General features: G+C 47.8%; 1 protein-coding gene and 1 pseudogene across 15 annotated transcripts in view; one reads left to right on the top strand and one right to left on the bottom strand.

Moving 5' to 3' along the window:
• Nucleotides 1-19,377, bottom strand: part of TACC2 (transforming acidic coiled-coil containing protein 2) — a 211,914-nt gene that overhangs the window by 179,890 nt on the left and 12,647 nt on the right. For 11 of the 15 annotated variants that reach the window (XM_053909967.1, XM_053909977.1, XM_053909980.1 and 8 more), the window contains 2 exons: nt 16,418-16,495; nt 9,196-9,255 (listed from right to left, as the gene is read on the bottom strand). The exons of 1 other annotated variant lie outside the window; for it this stretch is intronic. In XM_053909967.1, the coding sequence (XP_053765942.1) occupies nt 9,196-9,255; nt 16,418-16,450 (93 nt within the window). In that variant the 5' untranslated portion in view covers nt 16,451-16,495. Of the gene's footprint in view, nt 1-9,195; nt 9,256-16,417; nt 16,496-18,476; nt 18,599-19,377 lie in introns of those variants that run through there. 3 more of the 15 variants (XM_053909968.1, XM_053909975.1, XM_053909974.1) reach the window with 3 other exon arrangements.
• LOC128772637 (U2 spliceosomal RNA) lies at nt 8,097-8,270 on the top strand (annotated as a pseudogene).

Genomic DNA, 19,377 nt, shown 5'->3' with positions numbered 1-19,377 from the left:
TAAAGTTTCCCTCCCACTTCCAAACGGCAGGCTGGACGGAAAAACTGGCAGTCCTCTGCATGACAAACTGCCTTGTCAAGCTGCGTCTTCAAACCTCTCCTTTGCTGCCACCGCTCGAGTAAACAGCCTTTCTTTGGCCCCAGAATGCTCCAGAGCCCCGGGTCTATTTTAAAGCAATCTCCAAGCGGGCACAGCAACTTTCCAGTTCTAAAAACGACACTTTATCGAGAGCTCAAGTGTCTTATGATTTAAAAAAAAAACAAAAAAATCCCCTGACCTTACCTCTTAAATGTTCTCCCTTCTGGCTTTACTGGTCATGCCAACAAGGAGGCTTCATTAAGCCAGTTAGATCATGACCAGAGTGTCTTGCCAACTCGCCCCCTCTTTGAGCAAGCTTCTTGGGAGCAGCGTGACTGCAGGTGAATGCTGGGAAGTAGACCAAAGGTCATCCCCATGGCACTAGGAATCGGATTTCAGAAACAATGGCCAGGCTGCCAAATATGGAGGAACACGATTCTATGCGGGCCCGGCTGCCGCCCATCTGCCCCGTCGAGGGAAGGCGGATGCTCAGGCCACTTCTGCTGGGTCACCCCAAACGTTTTCTTCACCTCAGGGCAAAAACACAAGATAGAAGTGGCTCCCCCACCCTGGCAGCCGAGGTTGCCCGGGCCTCCGGCCTCGCCTGGCAGGCACTTGGTCAGGCCAAGAGCGGGGAGGCCCCAGGAGTGGCCTTTTAGGCCTCCCCAGGTGGAATGTCTTCCAACATGAGAGGGCAGCAAACATGAACAAACTTGGGGGTCTGAGAGGGCTGGCTTTGAAGCCCCACTCTTCCCTCAAAAGATGGGCGAAACGAGGGTCGTGTTTGCATTTTGACGCTTCTCCTTCGTGTCGGGAAGGGTCGAATCGAGGTTCTAGGTGGACACGAAGATCAAAAACCATGATATGGTGCAAGATGTTAATTTTAGTGGAAGCTGGGGGAGGAGTCGGTGGGAATTCCGTGCTATCTTTGCAACTTTTCTGCAGACCTGAAAAATTCCCACATAAAAGGTTTAATTAGGAAAAAAACAAACAAACAAAAAACGACGCGGTCCCTATCCTCACAGCGAATGAATGGGAGATGCACACTCCGTGAACAATGTTTGTCTTCCTTTCCCCAAAAGCAACTGGGTCAAAATGCTAAGAGTCACCAACGAAACAAAACAAAACAAAACAAACAAAAACACAAAAAGAACCTAGGAGCCTCCAAGATGCCCGAGTTGACATGTTACCGGACATCTTTAGTCTGTAGAGAAAGAAAACCTTTGAGATGTCAAAAACATTGCCCAAGGGGCACCTGGGTGGCTTGGTCGGTTAAGCGTCCGACTTCGGCTCAGGTCATGATCTCACAGTCCGTGAGTTCGAGCCCCGCGTCGGGCTCTGTGTTGACAGCTCAGAGCCTGGAGCCTGTTTCAGATTCTGTGTCTCCCTCTCTCTCTGCCCCTCCCCTGTTCATGCTCTGTCTCTCTCTGTCTCAAAAATAAATAAATGTTAAAAAAAAAAAAACAAAAAAAAAAAAACATTGCCCAATATTGATGTCTTGTGTGGGTTTAATACTTCACGAGCGATGTAATTTAAAGAAGCCTAGACCGGTTTAGAAAACCCAAATCGTTGCACTTCTTGGAGGCTGTTGCTCTATCTATAAAATGGGGGCCACGAACCCGGGCTTCCTGCCCCAGTGGTTGATGGGAGAACCTTGTGGCTACGACAGAGGGCTGCACAAATGGAGGAGAGGCTCTGCATTCAAAGAGTGGGGTATGTCAGAATAGCCTATCGAGTCCTGTAACATTTACTCAACCGAACTTCAAATGTAGGCAGAAACCCTGTTTTGCCCCTCTAGGATTCCTCCATTTGCTCGTTTTCAAGGGAGAGCAGCATGAAGCCGGGCTCCAGGGTAAGGTGGTTACCGGTGGTTAAAAGCCAAGCTTTACTGTTTATTTGGCTGTAAGCCTTTGGGCTCTATGCCTCTGGGACCATATCTAGAAAATGGGGGTCATAATTACAGGGTTTTCAAGCTTAAATAGCATAATACATGAGAAGCACTTAACATAAGGCTAGACCATGGAAGATACTCCTATATGCTAGTTATTACCATTACAAAGAAGAAACTGACTCAAACCTCATTAACTAAGAGCCCCAGGGGCTATCACAGCGTGGAGCTAAAGCAGTTAATCCGATTCTTCAGAAGATGCATCTGGCCCAAACCCAGAGCCACCGCTCCAGTGAGAATTAGCACCAAGCCTAACGGATCCCTGGGAGAAGAGACAGTGGCAGGAGAAGAGTCACACTGAAGGAGCAATCCACTGTTATGAGCTTGAGTTCATCCTGGTTCACTGTCCCTTCCTTCAATTTCTTTCTCACTAAGTGCAGCGAAATCGTCCCAAATACCCACCTGCTGCCAGTAGAATATGAGAAGACGTGGTTCCCTCTAGGGCTAGTTTAATGCTGTCGGGGTGTTGGGTTCCTTGGGTCCCGCAGGAAAGAGAGAAACTCCCTCCCCAAGTAAAACCGGGGCCCCAAGCATTTGTCGCTTCAAACAATACGTGCGCATACGTATGGGTCGTTTATCTATTAAGCAGAATCATCATCACGTGGTGCCTGAGCCACAGCTAACCTCAGCCTGCAGAGACATGCTCAGTCACGTTGGTGGGTGGTCCCAGACCCCGGGGTCAGCTCACGTAGCACGGGGTCCCCTGTCCTCCTGGTCCTCTGCTTCCTGGATGTGGGGGAATTCCAGAATGCGAGGCCACGCGGCTGAGGTCACCTTCAGGAACAAACTTCAGGCCCAGGCTGCCTCTTGGACGCCGAGCCACGAACAAGAGGGACCTGCCCCAGCGAGGCCTGGGCTGGGGGCCGCGACCTGCTCTGTGCCCTCTGAATCCTGTTTGTTTCCTGCTCCTCCCTCAGCTCTGAGCTCAAACAGCAGCTCCCCCGGGAGGCCTTCCCTGAACCCAGGGTCAGGTCAGGCGGCTCTGCACCTGTCTTCTTGCTTCATAGCATTGATCTCAGCTTCTATAGTTGAAAATCGTTTTTCTCTGAGACTCAAACTACAGAAACATCCAGAGGGTGACATTGCTTTAAAAGGATTTTTTAGGGGTGCCTGGGAGGCTCAGTCAGTTAAGTGTCTGACTCTTGGTTTCGGCTCAGGTCGTGGTCTCGTGGTTCGTGAGTTTGAGCCCCGCACTGGGCTCTGTGCTTATGGTGCAGAGCCTGCTTGGGATTCTCTCTGTCCTTCTCTCTCTGCCCACCCCCCCATTTCTGTCTCTCTCTCGCAAAAGAAAGAGTTTTTTAAATGATCATATATTTTCAAGCGAGGCCATTACAATAATAGAATTGTGTGTTCTTCTCTCCCTCCTCACAGTGTCAGAGCCATTAATGGCTATCATGATGAGCCCAAGAAGAATCCAGAAAGTGGTAATGCAGGTGGGTTGAATGCTGCCCTTCTGCTCCGGAATCCACATGCCCGGAGCTCAGAGGTCTTCTGTGGGGCTTTCCTAAAGTGAACACTTGAGTACAGAACGCTGAACGACTATGCTGGTCACCTTTCACAGCGACTTATTTCACCATCAATCCCCCCATGCAGGTCCTGATGCAGGAAACCCCAGCAAGGCTACTCTTGTCACAATGCCATCTCCACCTCTGTCCCAAAGAGGGACACACAGACTAGGACCCGGGCACTCCCAGGGACAGCGCAGGCTCTGCTTGGCTCGGTGTCAGACATTCTGCCGACCTCTGGCCGGACCATGCCTTCCGCCCCATGTGAGTCACCCTCCATAGCTGTGGTTCTGTGTGTGGTTTCTCTTTGTTCCCAACCAACACGTCTACAGGAGAGAGAGGCCCGGGGTCTGGGGGTGGGTCACAGCCGTGCATGTTAGGGACTGGGCTGCTCTGTGCTCCCTGAGATCACCCTGCCTGCTCCAAGGCTTCAGTGAGTCAGTCACGGGAGGGAGGGAGCAGGAGTGACAACTAGGACCCAGGAGGCAGCAGCGGGCAGCCACCAGGGGCCGGCCTGGAGCTGAGAGGCCTTAGCTCATTCAATAAAGGGGTAGAATCGGTCCAGCCTGTTTGTGTGAACTTTGCCCACCAGTGGCTTCTCCTCTCTTGGGACCACAGGGGGAAAAAAAAATCCAGGCCATATTCCTAAATTTCAGAGTTTAAGCAGGGTTTGTGTGAATCAAAGAGGAAATAATTGACCGGTCAGCGGGATCCAGATATAGGACCACGGTGACGCTATTAAACTTGACTTCTTGAGTTAAGATTAAAAGGTCACCAACCAATTCAACGATCAGTTGTTGCCAAAAAATTTCAAAAGCAAAAATCATTAAGCTAATTTGCTGGCTCACTGCCAAGAGACTATGACGAGAGGTCCTTTCATGCTTCACATCCCTGCTTCTCTCCGTGACCGTGTGAAGGTCCGGTCCCCCCAAGCACCTGCCATCCCCCAGCTCCCGTGCAGTTCGGTACATCCCCTGCCGCATCTGACCCCACTCTCCACCGCGTGTGCACCCCAATCAGCCATCGGAGGAGAGCTGCTCCCCCTCCCGCATCCTCACGATTCCCAGGTGTATCTGTTTCCATCTTCTCCCCACCATCCACAACGGCGGAGGGAACCCTGATGTAAGCCCACAACCGCTCCAATCCCATTGCCTCTCAACGGTCAAGGCCAGCCTTCCTTCGGTCCACCCATCTGTCACCTGTCCTCTATCCACCTCTGCCTCTCTCCCTCCTTCCTGCCAGCATGCAGGCATCTGGGATCTTCAGTCTTTAAACCTTCATACAACGCTCTCCACTAGCTACTGTCCCAATAATCTGATCCCTTTCCTAGAAAAATTTATTGCATTGTGGATACCTCTCTCTCTACTCCCTCTTCCTTATCTTCAGTTTCTGCTTCAGCCCTCTCCCCCGCAAACCGCATCCCTGTCATTCCACTGGGAGTGCTTACCAAGGATCTTGAGGGCAACATGAGGTTTCCCTCACATCTATGGACCCCACATCGCCACGTCATTGGGCAGGTGTCTGCCTTGATTTCTCAGGAGTATCCGATGGCCTCCCAGGTCCCTCATTATCCTATGTCTTTGGCTACAACTCCTTCACAGACTCCTCCGTTTCCCCTTGGGCTCACATCTAAATATTAAAGGACATCTCAGGGATTAGTCCTGAGTCCCTTTTCCCAGTGGCCTCCTAACTACTGTTTCTCCTCCATTTCCACCCTCCGCCCCTCAAAGACCATTCTCCACATAACAACCACAAAGCTCTTTTTTAAAACTTCAAATCAGGGGCGCCTGGGTGGGTCAGTCAGTGAAACGTCTGACTCTTGATTTCAGCTCAGGTCATGATCTCATGGTTCTGTGCTGTCAGCATGGAGCCTGCTCGGGATTCTCTCTCCCCCTCTCTCTGCCCCTCCCCCCACTCATGTGCTTGCTCTCTCTCTCTCTCTCTCAAAATAAACAAATAAATAAATGAATAAATAAATATTAAAAAAAAAATCTCAAACCATGTCCTGTGACTCCTCTGTTGACATCTGGTGGTAAATCTGCAAGATTTACCCTCACCCACCTCCCTGGTCTCACATCCCGCCATCATCTCACCCACTCTCCTCCAACCACACTGGCCTTCTTTGCTGATCTCGAAATACCACAAGCTCATCCCTCCCAGACATGTCACAGTTGCTCTTCCCTTTTCCAGAACGTTCCTTTTCCAGAACTTTATGTGGCTGCCTCCTTCCCGGCACATCAGGTCTCTGCAGAGAGGGCTCCTCTGGCCACTTATCAAAAAGAGCCTCTAACCACGATGAGACACCCCTCCCCGCCCCCCCCCCCCCCCCCCAGGATGGCCACTACGAAAGCAAAAACCAAAAAGAATAACAAGAGGTGGCAAGGCTGTGGGGAAATTCAAACCCATGTGCACTGTGGATGGGAATGTAAAATGGTGCAGCCATCGTGGAAAAACTTGGTGGTTTTCAAAGAATTAAACATAGCATTCACATATGATCCAGCCATTCAACTTTTGGACATATATTCCAAATAACTGAGAGCATGGAACCCAACACATTTGTACGCCCACGTTTATAGCGGCAGCATCCAAGCGTCCATCAACAGACGTATGGATAAATAAAATGTAGAATATGTATAACGGAATCCTATTCGGCCCTAAAGAGAGAAGCTGCAACATGATGAACTTAGAAGGCATTATGTTAACAGTGAAATAAATCCGTCATTAAAGGACAGATACTGTATGATTCCACTTATATGAGGTACCGAGTGTAGTCAAGTTGATAGAGACGGAGAGTAAAATGGTGGTTGCCAAGGGCTGGGAGTGGGGAGGGCAATGTGGATTTTTGTTTAATGGACACAGAATTTCGGTTTGGGAAGATGAAAACTTTCTGGACACGGGTGGTGGGGATGCTTGCCCAGCAATGTGATGTGCTTAATACCACTGAACTGTCCACTGTCCACTTAAACATGGTTGGGATGGAGGGGGCACTTGGGTGGTTCAGTCGGTTGAGCGGCCGACTTCAGCTCAGGTCAAGATCTCACGGTTTGTGGGTCCGAGCCCCGCATCGGTCTCTGTGCTGACAGCTCAGAGCCTGGAGCCTGCTTCAGATTCTGTGTCTCCCTCTCTCTCTGCTCCTCCCCCACTTACACTCTGTCTCTCAAAAATGAATAAACGTTAAAAAAAATTTAAAAAAATTAGCGCCTGATTCCAGTTACCCCTGGAACATTTATTAAGAGTTTATTTGCCTGCTGGCTCATTGTCTGTTTTTCCCTGTGGAAGGGGAAGCCGTGCCAGAGTCAATTATGGCTGAACTATTCACTGGTGATCTCGAGTACTAGAATAGTGCCTGGGAAACAATAGGCACTTGATAAAGTCTTTTTAAAAAACATTGTATTTTGTTTACTTGTTGGTTTGTCTGTTTGCTCACTTGCTTCTTTTCTTTTTTTTTTTTTAATTTTTTTAATGTTTATTTATCTTTGAGAGGGAGAGACAGAGCGTGAGCAGGAGAGGGGCAGAGAGAGAGGAAGACACAGAATCCGAAGCAGGCTCTAGGCTCTGAGCTGTCAGCACGGAGCCCGACATAGGGCTCAAATTCATGAACTGTGAGATGGGGCTTGAACTCATGAACCTGAGACCAAGTCGGATGCTTAACTGACTGAGCTACCCAGGCGCCCCCCCCACTTGCTTATTTTCGAACTCCCAGCTGGATGTCAGTCCCAGGAGGCAGGGACATGGTTTGTCCAATGCACAGCACCTACACCAGTACCAGCCACCCAGCAGAGGCTTCAAAATTGTCCCGTGAGTGAATGAAAAATCATGTCCACATCAGGGAGCCTGTCCGTGGGATCCTGAGCTCGGTAGCAAGGTGCTGTGGAAAGTCCCGAGCTAGACGGAAGAACCCAGTGCAAAAAACTCTGATCTGCCATTCTCTGTGATGCCCGGGAGACCGGGGTTCTAATCCCTGCTCTGCAATCACCCCGATGACCCACAATGATTAACCTTGGAGCCTGCTCCTTTGTCCATAAAGCAAGAGTGAGCAGCCTGGTCTGTCCACCTCACGGGATTTTGATGAGAACCAGGTGAAATCACATGTGGGCAAGGCTCCACCGTGCTCTACGCACAGGATCGCATTATGTCACAACCTCAGACACTGAAACTGCTATAGAAACATAAAGATGAATGGAAATTAAGATGGACACACTAGGGCTCCAGCAAGGCTTGACTTTAAACTCAACAAATCTTCCCCTTTCTCATTCTTGAAGCCCCTCCCCCCCATCTCCTTCACTTGTTTTTGTGTAGAATCCTTTGCTCCAGGAACTCAGTATCCATATTGGCATCTGGCGACCTCAGTGTATGCTCAGTAACGAGACTCTGGTGGCCGGTGTCACCTCAAGGACAGGGCCAACGGGACGGGCAGCACATACCACGTTCCTGTCGAAACTGCCCAGATCCTCTATTTTCCTACAAAGCCCCTCAGTCCTTTATTCCAGGCGGGTCTGCAGTCTTGAAGGCATTAGCCTGCCACAGCCTCTTTTACCTGGCACAGTAATAAAAACTCGTTTCCCATCGCTTCTTGGCCTTTTGGCTAAGATCAAGTGTAGTATCTGTTCTTATCAGTTTAAAACTCTCGTTCCTTTTTATCCCCAAACTCTGTCTTCATGTTATATTTTGGCTCTGGAGCACAGAGGTCGGTTTGCGACAACGACATCCCTGTTTGGTGGGACATCCAGCCACCCTCGAGGGTGCAGCTGCTGTTTCCTTAAAGCCAGGAACCTGTCCCCTAGGAGCCTAACCCTCCTCCCTAGGTGTGATGGGCTTTCAGAGCAGGTGGCATTTTATTGCCTCACGCTGACCACGCCCACAAGCACACACCAACCTTGCCTGACATTCTCTCCAGGAAAAATCTCCTTGAAATGGATGCAGGGCCCCGAACTTGCCCTCTTCCCCAGCAGATGTCAAACGCTTCAGCCTGAGCTTAAATTCTGAGACTCAGCCAGCTGCACGACGATGCTGACAATGGACTCAGAATGCAAGCTGTTTTTTGTTTTTTTTTTTTTTACAACACATCAGTTTTGCCCACTGGTGGTGTAGACGGGACCCCCACTCCATAAAAGCCGCACTCCAAGACAAGGGAACGCAAAGCCGATGAGTGTGGAAGGTTAGTGTTGGCTCCCAGCATCTGCGTTACGTGGAAAGCATAAGCCTCCTTCAGCATCTCACAGCATAGCGCACCAAAATGTCATCTTAAAAAATCTAAACCCATATTGCCGGGGGCACCCGGGTGGCTCAATCGGTTAAGCGTCCAATTTCAGCTCAGGTCATGATCTCGAGGTTTGTGGGTTCGAGCCCCGCATCCGGCTCTGTGCTGACGGCTGGAGCCTGCTTCCGATTCTGTGTCTTCCTCTCTCTCTGCCTCTCCCCCCGCTCATTCTCTCTCTCTCTCTGTCTCTCTCTTTCTAAAATCAATAAACGTTAGAAAAAACTTAAGCATGTATTGCAGATTCTACTGTTTTACAACTCATTTGAGGTAGATGAAAGGAAGCGATGGGAGGAGGAGCAGCAAACCTGAAAGTGTAAAGGAACGTGCCACGCGCAAAGGCTGCAAACATCTAGATGTTAGGAAGGGGGCTGAGATGCGGACCGCGCACAGCACACTTCGGGTACCTGCGCAGGCTCAGGGTTTGGAGGCCACAGGATGACGTTATGCAAGCCGGAGTTCTCTTGCTGAAAGCAAAGGAGTCCCGCCATTAGGATGGGCCGCAGGGAACAAGACCCCCCACAGTACCACAGGGACAGTCTTGGCTGCTCTCTACTCCCGGGTCTGACCTGCTGGGTGTACTCCCGCCCTGCCCGTGGCTACCAGGGGACATTTGTCCCAGAGGGAAAGGCACCTGCAACCGGAGGGTATAGCGAGCAGGCAAGGGTTGGGACTGGGCAGGCCTGTTCTCCTCCTTTGCCCCGGTGACGTGGCTGATCCTCAATGCCAGGTCTTTAATCTGTGAACCGGACCTTCCTTCAGACCTGGGTCTTGCCTTCTAAAAGGTCACTTGTAAGCAGAATGCTGGGACCCCCAAGTGTCTCTTCACAGAGAAAGAGCCTCTGGGAGAGGCCGGGGGCCCTGGGTGGGATGGGAGGAGGGGAGGGTGGAGGCAGAGAAACTAGTTTGGAGCTGTCTGGACTGATCCAGGTGTGAGGTAAGAGGGTGTGATGGTGGGGGTGGAGAGGGAAAACTAAAACTACATCTTGGACACGTGGCACCTTTTTGTCTCTTGAGGAAGTGCTCTGAGTGGCATTGATGGAGACGTCATCAACCGGGGCTCACCTTTCCCCTGCAGGGGTGGGTGCCTGGCTCAGGCGGGCTAATCAGAGTGTCCACATCCAGTGGCACATGGATTGATCCCAGACAGAGCACATGACCCCATCAGGGCCAGTCCTTAGACGGTGCTAATCAGAGGCTGGATCGCCAACGAGAAGAAGCCTGGATGCCTAGAGTAGCCGGTGGCATGTTTTGTTTTGTTTTGTTTTGTTGTTTCTGCAGGCCGAGGGGACATCCCTAAGCACTCGGGCATCACGGAGGAAAGCAGAGCAAGATCCAGAGACAGGAGATCTCCAGCATCTTCTTTTGAACCTCTGGACTCACTGACTGCTGCAGCTAGACCCTCTCTCTGGACTTCCTAATCCTACGAGCCAAACAATCCTTCTCGGCCTATAGTCGTTGGAGACAGGTTTCTGTCTCTCGCAACCAAAAAAAAGTCTCCATTAAACAGAAATCTAAAAGACTAAATGGCCAGGCCATTAATTTATTAATTATTAATCATAGAGTGATTTGTGAAATGTGGACAAGGGGGGGTGAGTGGAGTCAGAGGTGATCCCCAGATTTCTGTCTTGGATGGTGGGGTAGATCGTGGTACCCAGGAGGGGGTATTCAGAAGGAGAAGACGATTGGGGTGGGGGAGCTTAATTCAGGTTTGAGGAACAGGAAGTGACCATGGATCATTCAGGTACAGACACCCAGGAGACAGTGGAAAGATAAGTCTGGAACACCAGCCCCACGGGGCACCCCTGATTCCTGTAGCCAAATACACTTGTGCTTTCTTTCCACTTGTTTCTCTGTGGAAGGCAAACCTTGTTCTGACCCTGGAATCCTGAAGGCAACTCCATCATGTCCCACTGGGTCATGTGGGGCTGAGGTTGGAGATGTGAACCAGAAGGGAACTGAGGAGGGAGAACAGGGTTTGGGGCTGGCAGGAGGTGAGAAGATCTGAAACACTGAAATATATATATTCATCACTTGCAAGGATATAATGAGATGGACCCTCCCCACCCCCACCCCATAGCCTGATGAGAAACATATAAATTGGCATCACCTTTCTGGAAAGTATTTTGAATATAGCTATAGATAGATCTAGATCTAGAGCAAGAGTTTTGAAATCACCCTTTATTTGACCTAGAAATTCCATTTCTATGAGTCTATGCCCAGTAAACCAGCCTTCAATTCTAAACAGTGTAGTTTAGTAAAGGTAATGAAAGAAAACTATAAGCCACTTTAATGTGCCTCTATTTGTGTAGAAATTCATCTCGGATTAGAGGAGTTCAGCCACTGCCCCAAGGAGTTCTCAAAGCGGTAAGACAAATATTCCTCTATTCTAGGTTTTCTCAACCTTGGCACCTTTGACATTTTGAGAAGAATAGTTCTTCGTTGTGGGGGTTGTCCCCGTGCATTGAGAACATTTAGTGGCGTCCCTGACCTCTACTCGCCCCTCCACTCTGGAGACGTGATACCAACCCTGCCTTCAGACATTGACAAATGTGCTGGGCGTTGGAGTGCCTGGGTAGATGCCTCAGTTGAGCATCTGACTCGTCATTTCAGCTCAGGTCATGATCTCACAGTTCGTGGGATCAAGTCCCACATCAGGCTCTGCACTGGCAGTGCAGAGCCTGCTTGGGATTCTCTCTCTCCCTCTCTCTGCCCCTCCCCCAATTTCATGCCCATTTTCTCTCTCTCTCTCTCTCTCTCTCTCAAAAATAAATAAATAAATAAATAAACAAACATTTATAAATAAATAAACATTTATAAATAAATAAATAAAATGCAAGATAGAACATTTCTTTAAGTTAGAGACTACAAAGAGGTAGGACATGAGCCAACTCCAGCCACCAGGAGCATCCTTTTGTCTCAAAGAATGTTCAAAAATAATTTAAATTAGTTGCCAACACTCGAAAAATTGTGAAGTTTCTTTAAACAATCTCTTCTAGAAAGTAGAAGAGGAGAAAGCACTCCCCAAGTCATTTTATGACATTAGCTTTAGCGTGATACCAAAACCAGTTAAAAAAGGAAAACTACCAAGCAATATTTAGCATGAATTTAGATACAAAAATCTTCAACAAAATGTTAGCAAATCAAGTCTAACAGTCTTTACAAATAATTATACACTATGACCAAGTAGGATTACTTCTGGTATGCAAGACTAGTTCACCATTTGAAAATTAACAGCGTAATCTAATATATCAACAACCCAAAGAAGAAAGATCATATGGCTACATCAACTGATACAGAAAAAAAAGCATCTGAAAAAATCCAATACCTATTCATGATAAAAAATCCTCAGCAAACAAGGAATAGAGGGGCATCTTCCTTAACTTGATAAAGAGAATTTATAGCTTAGTCAGTAGAGCATGCAATTCTTGCCCTCAACGTCATGAGTTCAAGCCCCACATTGGGCCTAGAGCTTACTCACAAGATAGATGGGTAGATAGATAGATAGAGTGTTTTTAAAAGAGAAAATTTATAAAAACCTGCAGCTAATATCTTACTTAACAGGGAAAGACTGAATGCTTTCCCCTCACAATTGGAAAGCAGGTGAGAATGTCTACTCAGACCATTTCCAATTAACATAGTATTGGAATTCCTAGCCACAGTAACAAGGCAAGAAAAATAAATAAAAAACATACAGAATTGAAAAAAAGAAATGCAACCCCCCCTTTTTGCAAATTGTCTACATAGAAAATCCCAAGGAATCTACAAAAAAACTTTTGGAAATAATAAGTGAATTCAGCAAGGTCACAGGATACAAAATCAACACACAAAAAATCAATACACTGACAATGAACGTGTAGAAACCAAAATTAAAATACTATTTATAATCACTGCAAATAAAATGAAATACTTAGGCATAAACTGAAAACATATACAGGATCTATATGCTGAAATTTATGAAATGATGATAAAGAAATCAATAGGACCTATATAAATAGAGAAGCACTGGGTGTGTTCACAGACTGGAAGATTCATCATATTAAAGATGTCAATTTCTCCAGTATATCTATAGGTTTAATATTATCCATATCAAAATCCTAGTAAGGTATTCTTAGACCTAGACAAGCTTATTCTAATATATATATGGAAAGCTTTACGCCCTAGAATAGCTAAAACAATTTTGAAAAATAGTAAAGGGGGATGGGACTTATTATACAGCGGCAGTAATCAAGACTGTGGTATCAGCAGAAGAGTAGACATGTAGATCAGTGGAATAGAAAAGAGAACCCAGAAATAGACCCACACAAATACGACCAACTGGTTTTCGACAAAGGTGCAAAAGCAGTTTAACGGACAAAGAATAGTGTTTTCAACACTATTTTCAACATGTTTTCAACATGGTACCGGAGAGATGGACATTCAATGGCGAAACAAAACAGGACAAAAACAGAAAATGAACTTCAACCTGAGCCTCAAGCCTTACACAAAAATGGATGCAAAATGGATCACGGATTTGAATATAAAATGTAAAACTATCACACTTTTGGAAAAGATAATATAATAGGAGAAAATTTTCAGGATGTAGGGGTAGAAAAAGAATTCTTAGACTTGGCACCAAACGCACTAGAATTGGCAGAAAAGGAAAAGGAAAAAACTGATCAATTGTACCTCATAAAAACTTTTGTTCTGTAAAAGAGCCTGTTGAGGTGATGAAAAGACGAGCCATGAATGGGAGAAAATATTGCCAAATCACAATCTGACAAAGATTAGTATCTAGGCTACACCAAGACTCAACAGTCAATAGTTTCTTAAAAATCCAACTAGAAAATGGCTAGAAGACATGAACACCTATCTCACCAAAGAGAACCCATGGACAGCAACAAGCTCATGAAAGATGGTCAGCATGGCCAATCATCAGGGAAAGGCAAGTTCAAACCATAGTGACATTAGTGACATATCACAACACATATCAGAATGTGTCACCTAACGGGGCGCCTGGGTGGCACAGTCGGTTAAGCGTCCGACTTCAGCCAGGTCACGATCTCGCGGTCCGTGAGTTCGAGCCCCGCGTCAGGCTCTGGGCTGATGGCTCGGAGCCTGGAGCCTGTTTCCGATTCTGTGTCTCCCTCTCTCTCTGCCCCTCCCCCGTTCATGCTCTGTCTCTCTCTGTCCCAAAAATAAATAAAAAAATGTTGAAAAAAAAAAAATTAAAAAAAAAAAAGAATGTGTCACCTAACAGTGACAACACCAAATGATGGCCAGGCTGCAGAAAAACTAGATCACTCATACATTACTCGTTGCTGGTGGGAATGTAAAATGGTGCAGATTCTATCTAACTGGCTGTTCTTTATAAAACTAAACATGCGGGGTGGCTCAGTCCGTTAAGGGTCCAACTTTGGCTCAGGTCATGATCTCACAGTTTGTGAGTTCAAGTCCCGCTTGGGGCTCTGCGCTGACAGCTTGGAGCCTGGAGCCTGCTTTAGATTCTGTGTCTCCCTCGCTCTCTGCCCCTCCCCCCATTCGTGCTCTGTCTCTCTCTCAAAAATGTAAATAAATAAATAAATATTAATTTTAAAAAAATGGGGCACCTGGGTGGCTGAGTTGTTGAAGCATATGACTCTTGGTTTCCACTGAGGTCATGATCTCAAGGCTTTGCTGGTTCGAGCCCCACATTAGGCTCTGTGCTGGCAGTGCAGAGCCTGCTTGGGATTCTCTCTCTCCCTCTCTCTCCGCCTCTCCCCCACTTGCGTTGTCTCTGTCTCTCTCAGAAATAAATAAATAAACTTAAAACAAAAACAAAAAACTAAACATACAACCACACATGACCCAGCCATTGTGCTCTTGGGCAATTGTGTCAGAGAAATGAAAATTTATGTTCACACGCACACACACAAAACCTATATGCAAATGTTCCTGAGAGCTCTATTTGTAATCACCCCAAACTGGAAACAACAGCAAATGCTTCTATACCGTGGAGCACCACTCAGCCAGCAAAAGGAGTGAACAACTAACACAGCAGCCTGGATGAATCTCAAGGAAGCCATGTTGAGTGAAAAAAGCCAATTCCAAACAGTCACATATCGTGTGGTTCCATTTATATAACATTCTCAGAAAGCCAGACACAGACACAGACAGAGAGAACAAATTAGGAGTCGCCAGGGATTAGGAGAAGGGAACAGGAGGGCGGTGGGTGTGGATCTGAGGAAAATGAAAGGAATCCTTCAGGTGGGAGGAATGCTCTGTATCTTGACTGCATCAACGTCAGTCTGCAAGCGCGCTGACGTTTTGCAAGATGTTACCCTGGGGGGGACTAGGTGAAGGGTGCAGGATCTCTCTGTACGACGTCTTGCAACAGCATGCTATTGTTTACCGCGTCTACCGTTATCTCAAAAGAAAAACTTTGATTAAAAATATTTTGCGATTTCGTAGAAAAACACACGTTTTTTACTTCTGTTGAAGAAGTTGCAAGGTCTTGGAACACTGGGCCTGCCATGGCAGCCATCAGCTGGAGGTGATGGTGGTGCCCCCTCCAGGCAACAGGACAGGATCCCTCCTGTCTGCCACAGCACCTCCTTCTCTCTACCGTCTCCTAACCTGCCATTTACTACCATTACTGTTTCTGGCCTGCTCCTAAAGACTGGAGTTTGCTGCCTTTGCCCTCGATGATTCCCGTGTTCCTCCTTGGGAAAAGAAGATTGCAGGGAGGAAAAAAGCAGAGAGGAAACAGATTGCTTTGCGCTGGCTTTCAGATCCCGTTACCTCGTTCGGAAGGCTCACCACCATCGATCCAAAATTCCCACTGTGTGCGAGATGGATAGGAAAGTATCCCCCTGGTTTTGTTCACCAGGACACTGAATTGAATCTCTCAAACTTAAAATGGATAGCTGTAAAATTTGAACATACTTTAACCACGCCAGCCTTATGCACGATTGAGCACTTAAGACTCATTCCTCAAAAGTGAAAACCTGACCTAACGTGGAAATGACAGTTCGCGTTTAATGTGCTCAACAGTGATAGAGCTTAAGATCGCTTTTTGAGGGCCACAACTATTTTGGGGAGGAGTGTGGATAAGGTTTTATTTCATCCTCCTGTGATGCATCCACACCAGGGAACAGATGGGTGGGCACAATCCAGAAAAAAAATATGCCAAACTCTTATTATGTCAATGTTAAAAGCAAGAAATTAACTGTTAAACTAGTTTTTTACAGTTTATAAAATCGGGGCTAGCTTGAATGCAACAATTCTGAAAATGGGAATAAGAAATACTTATGCAGATACATGTGCCATATGTATCCAGGTATAATCTGTGTTTTTTAAATATTTATTTATTTTGAGAATAAGAGAGAGAGAGAGCGGGGAAGGGGCAGAGAGAGAGGGAGAGAGAGAATCCCAAGCAGACTGTCAGCGGAGAGCCCGATGCGGGGCTCGATCCCACGAACCCTGAGATCATGACCTGAGCCCAAATCAAGAGTCGGATGCTTAACCGACCGAGCCACTCAGGTGCCCCAATCTGTGTTTTAGCTTGGTCCTTCCTGGATGGAGAGGAGATGCTCGGGGGGGAAAAAAAAACCTAGTCAAGGTCAATCAAGGGATCCGGGTAGGTTGAGGGGGAAGCTCCCTGACACCCACCTGGTTTTCCGAGGTGCTGTTCTCATTGCCCATGGTGATTCAGGGTGCCAGCGACCCTCTGGATTTTACCAGAAGCAACTGGAAGAAATAAAAGGGTATACACATCCATAAAATTGAAGAAGACCTCAGGCTTTTTTGGTCTGCCCATCAACTCAGACTCAAAAGCCAGGTGATGGGAAATGTTGATCTCTGCAGCCGCATCACGGAAACTTGCCTTTGAAGGGTTTTCTTTTGTTATACGCCACCCAGACTTCTTTCCCCTGTCTGGGCTGCTGTTCTCACTCCCCACCCCAGGGGCTGGCAGACATTTCAGAAAAATTAGTTTGTTCCTGAGTCTCCGACTTAACGTCAATGTGCACGCAGAGGTGTATCTACAGATGAAGTGACAGAAGGGGCCCAGTTGCCAAGGAGAGCTTGAGAAGTGTCACTGTCGGGGTGTTTTCTGTTTCTAATCGTGCTCACTCTGGAAATCCAGAGTATGGCGGTTCCCCCATCAAGTGACCGCAGAGCCCGGTGTCGAACATTAGGAGGCGTGAAATCCACTTTGTTCGATAACGTATGGTTTTTATTTATTTATTTATTTTCCAGTGTTTATTTTTTTTGGGGGGGGGGGAGGGCAGAGAGAGAGGTGGACTTGGGATCCAAAGCGGGCTCTGCTCTGACAGCAGACAGCCAGTGCGGGGCTCGATCTCACGAACTGCGAGATCCGGACCCAAGAGGAAGTTGGACACTTACTAGACTGAGCCACCCAGGCGCCCCAATAACACGTGGTTTCTATATTTTTGGCTCAAAGCACTTGTTTCATCAAATCGGCTTTGCTTCTGCACATATTTTTACGATGGCAGAATGGTTTCCTTGGGGAGGAGAACGGGTAGCAGGGCCCAGACAAGGAATAAATAATCATGTAAAGCGGCCGGCCACCGGGAGGACTCTAGACCCATTCCGTCCGGCTCACTTAGCAACACTGTTCATCCCTGTCTTCCTGAGGATGCTTCCCATACACAGCGAAGCCCAGGTCAGCGCCGACATCGGCTGAGTTCCGGGAGACCCCCTAACATCAGCAGGACGGGGACTCTTACCTTCCTTTTTCTAGATGGAGAAACTAAGTCACAGAAAGCTGGTAAAACGTATCAAACTTTCAGAACTGGAACCTTAGAGATTACCAGTCTATTCCATGGGGGGCGGGTACTGAAATGGGAGAAGGCAAGGGGACTTGCCAAAGACCCAGCTTGGACAAGTCAAAGCTGGTAATAGAACTCAGTCTCCTGCCTTCGAATTCAAGATTCCTTCCACAGCAGTGTGGTATCATTAGTATTTGCTCAGAAAACCTCAGGGATTGACTTACAAATAAAATGTGTCCATTCAACCAACACTGACCGGGTAGCTACCATATGCTGTGTGTACTGAACCGTCGCTGGAAAATCAAATTGAAGTATTTTGAGCAGCACAAATAAAATGCCCCCCAAACTGAGAAAACTGTGAGTGATGTCACTGTAGTGATCAATGCTCTCACTCCTAACCCTTGAGCCAAAAGGATACACGTCCTTAACCCTTTCTTGACCTTCACTGTTTATAAGATGGGCCAAAAATAAAATGCTCACTCACAGAATGTAAAAATCATCATGTGCTTCAAATTGATCGCTTCAGGGTGTTTTGGATGTTCATTTGGAAAATGATGACGCTTCGGTAGCAAATACCATTGAATGCTACAATCATTACGCCCTTATCTATCACCGTCACATCCTTGTGCCGACCGGTTTAACCCAGACACAGTCGGAATGTCATACGGTCCAATGTCATATTAGTTTGTGAAACCCATTCAGAGGATTCAGTTGAATAATTGTGTGACAGATCAGAGGGCCTGAACTAGCTTTTTACACAGGTAAACAGACTAAAGACAATGGCACAACTACTTCTGGCCCAGTGCAAATTTCAAAGCCACAGAGCGAAGGCTTGGCCGTTTCTGGAACTCTCTCCTCCGCGAGCTGCAGAACTGCCAGCCCCTCGGGCTCCCCCAGGACCAGAAAGGAAGGCGGGTACGGCTTTGCTGGCTACTTACATTCGGGGAGGGTCTGTGCGACTTGGGAGGCTGCGGGCCCACGGAAAGTCTGCTGTTCAGCAATCGGACTTCCTCCTCCTCCATTCAGAAGCAGGTGAGGCCGAAGCCGAGGCATCCGCCCACCTTCACCCAGTTGGACAAACAACCCGTCTCCACCCCGACACTGACACAAACCAGCTGCGCCTCGTACCTGAGCGGCGGCTGTGCGGAGCCTCTGTGATCACACAAACGTGGAATCAGCGTTTCTGCGCCCATCGCGGCCACGGCCTTTCACGTAGAGGATTTTCCCCGTGATTACATTAGCTGGGCTCCTTTCAGAGAAGGCTTATCCAGACTAAAACTGGGCCCGTGGCCGGATTGGCTGCACCTAAGCGATCAGAACTGCCTTGCCCGGCAAGCAGGGAGCCACGGATCACTCGCTCGCCCTTTACGCAATGGAGCAGGGACAAGCCTTTCGTTGGAGAAAGGAGTAAAATGCTCAAAGGGCTTCCTGTTTACACCTGGAAATTTTCCACCCTAAATAATGTGGAAACACAGAGAAAACTTGTGGAAAACGATGACGCCAGCAGTCTGGCACCTGTTTATAGTGTGTGGTGTGGAGAATGTACTTACCGAGGCGTGGTTTGAGTTTCAACAAGTGAAGTCATAAAAGGCCGCCGGCTTGGCCGGATCCCTGATAGGCAGACCTGCCCATCGGGGCAGAGGAGGCCCCCGGGCCCTTGGGTGGGACCAAGGGGCAGCCGCCCAGGGACCCTTTTGCCCAGCAGCCTCCCAGTTCCCAGGATTGGCCAGTTATGACCAGCAGCCACTCTTTTGTACGAATGCAGCCGGTTTTGGTTTTGTTTTTTCTCGCCCGGAAGCCTTTCCTTCTGCAGAAGCCCCTTATCCCTGCCACAGGTGC

This window comes from Panthera pardus, unplaced genomic scaffold (assembly GCF_024362965.1).
Source record: "Panthera pardus isolate Hobbes unplaced genomic scaffold, ASM2436296v1 HiC_scaffold_22, whole genome shotgun sequence".
Classification (NCBI taxonomy): Eukaryota; Metazoa; Chordata; class Mammalia; order Carnivora; family Felidae; genus Panthera; species Panthera pardus.
Note: the sequence above shows the minus strand (reverse complement) of the source record. Positions and strands in the feature narration are given on the sequence as shown.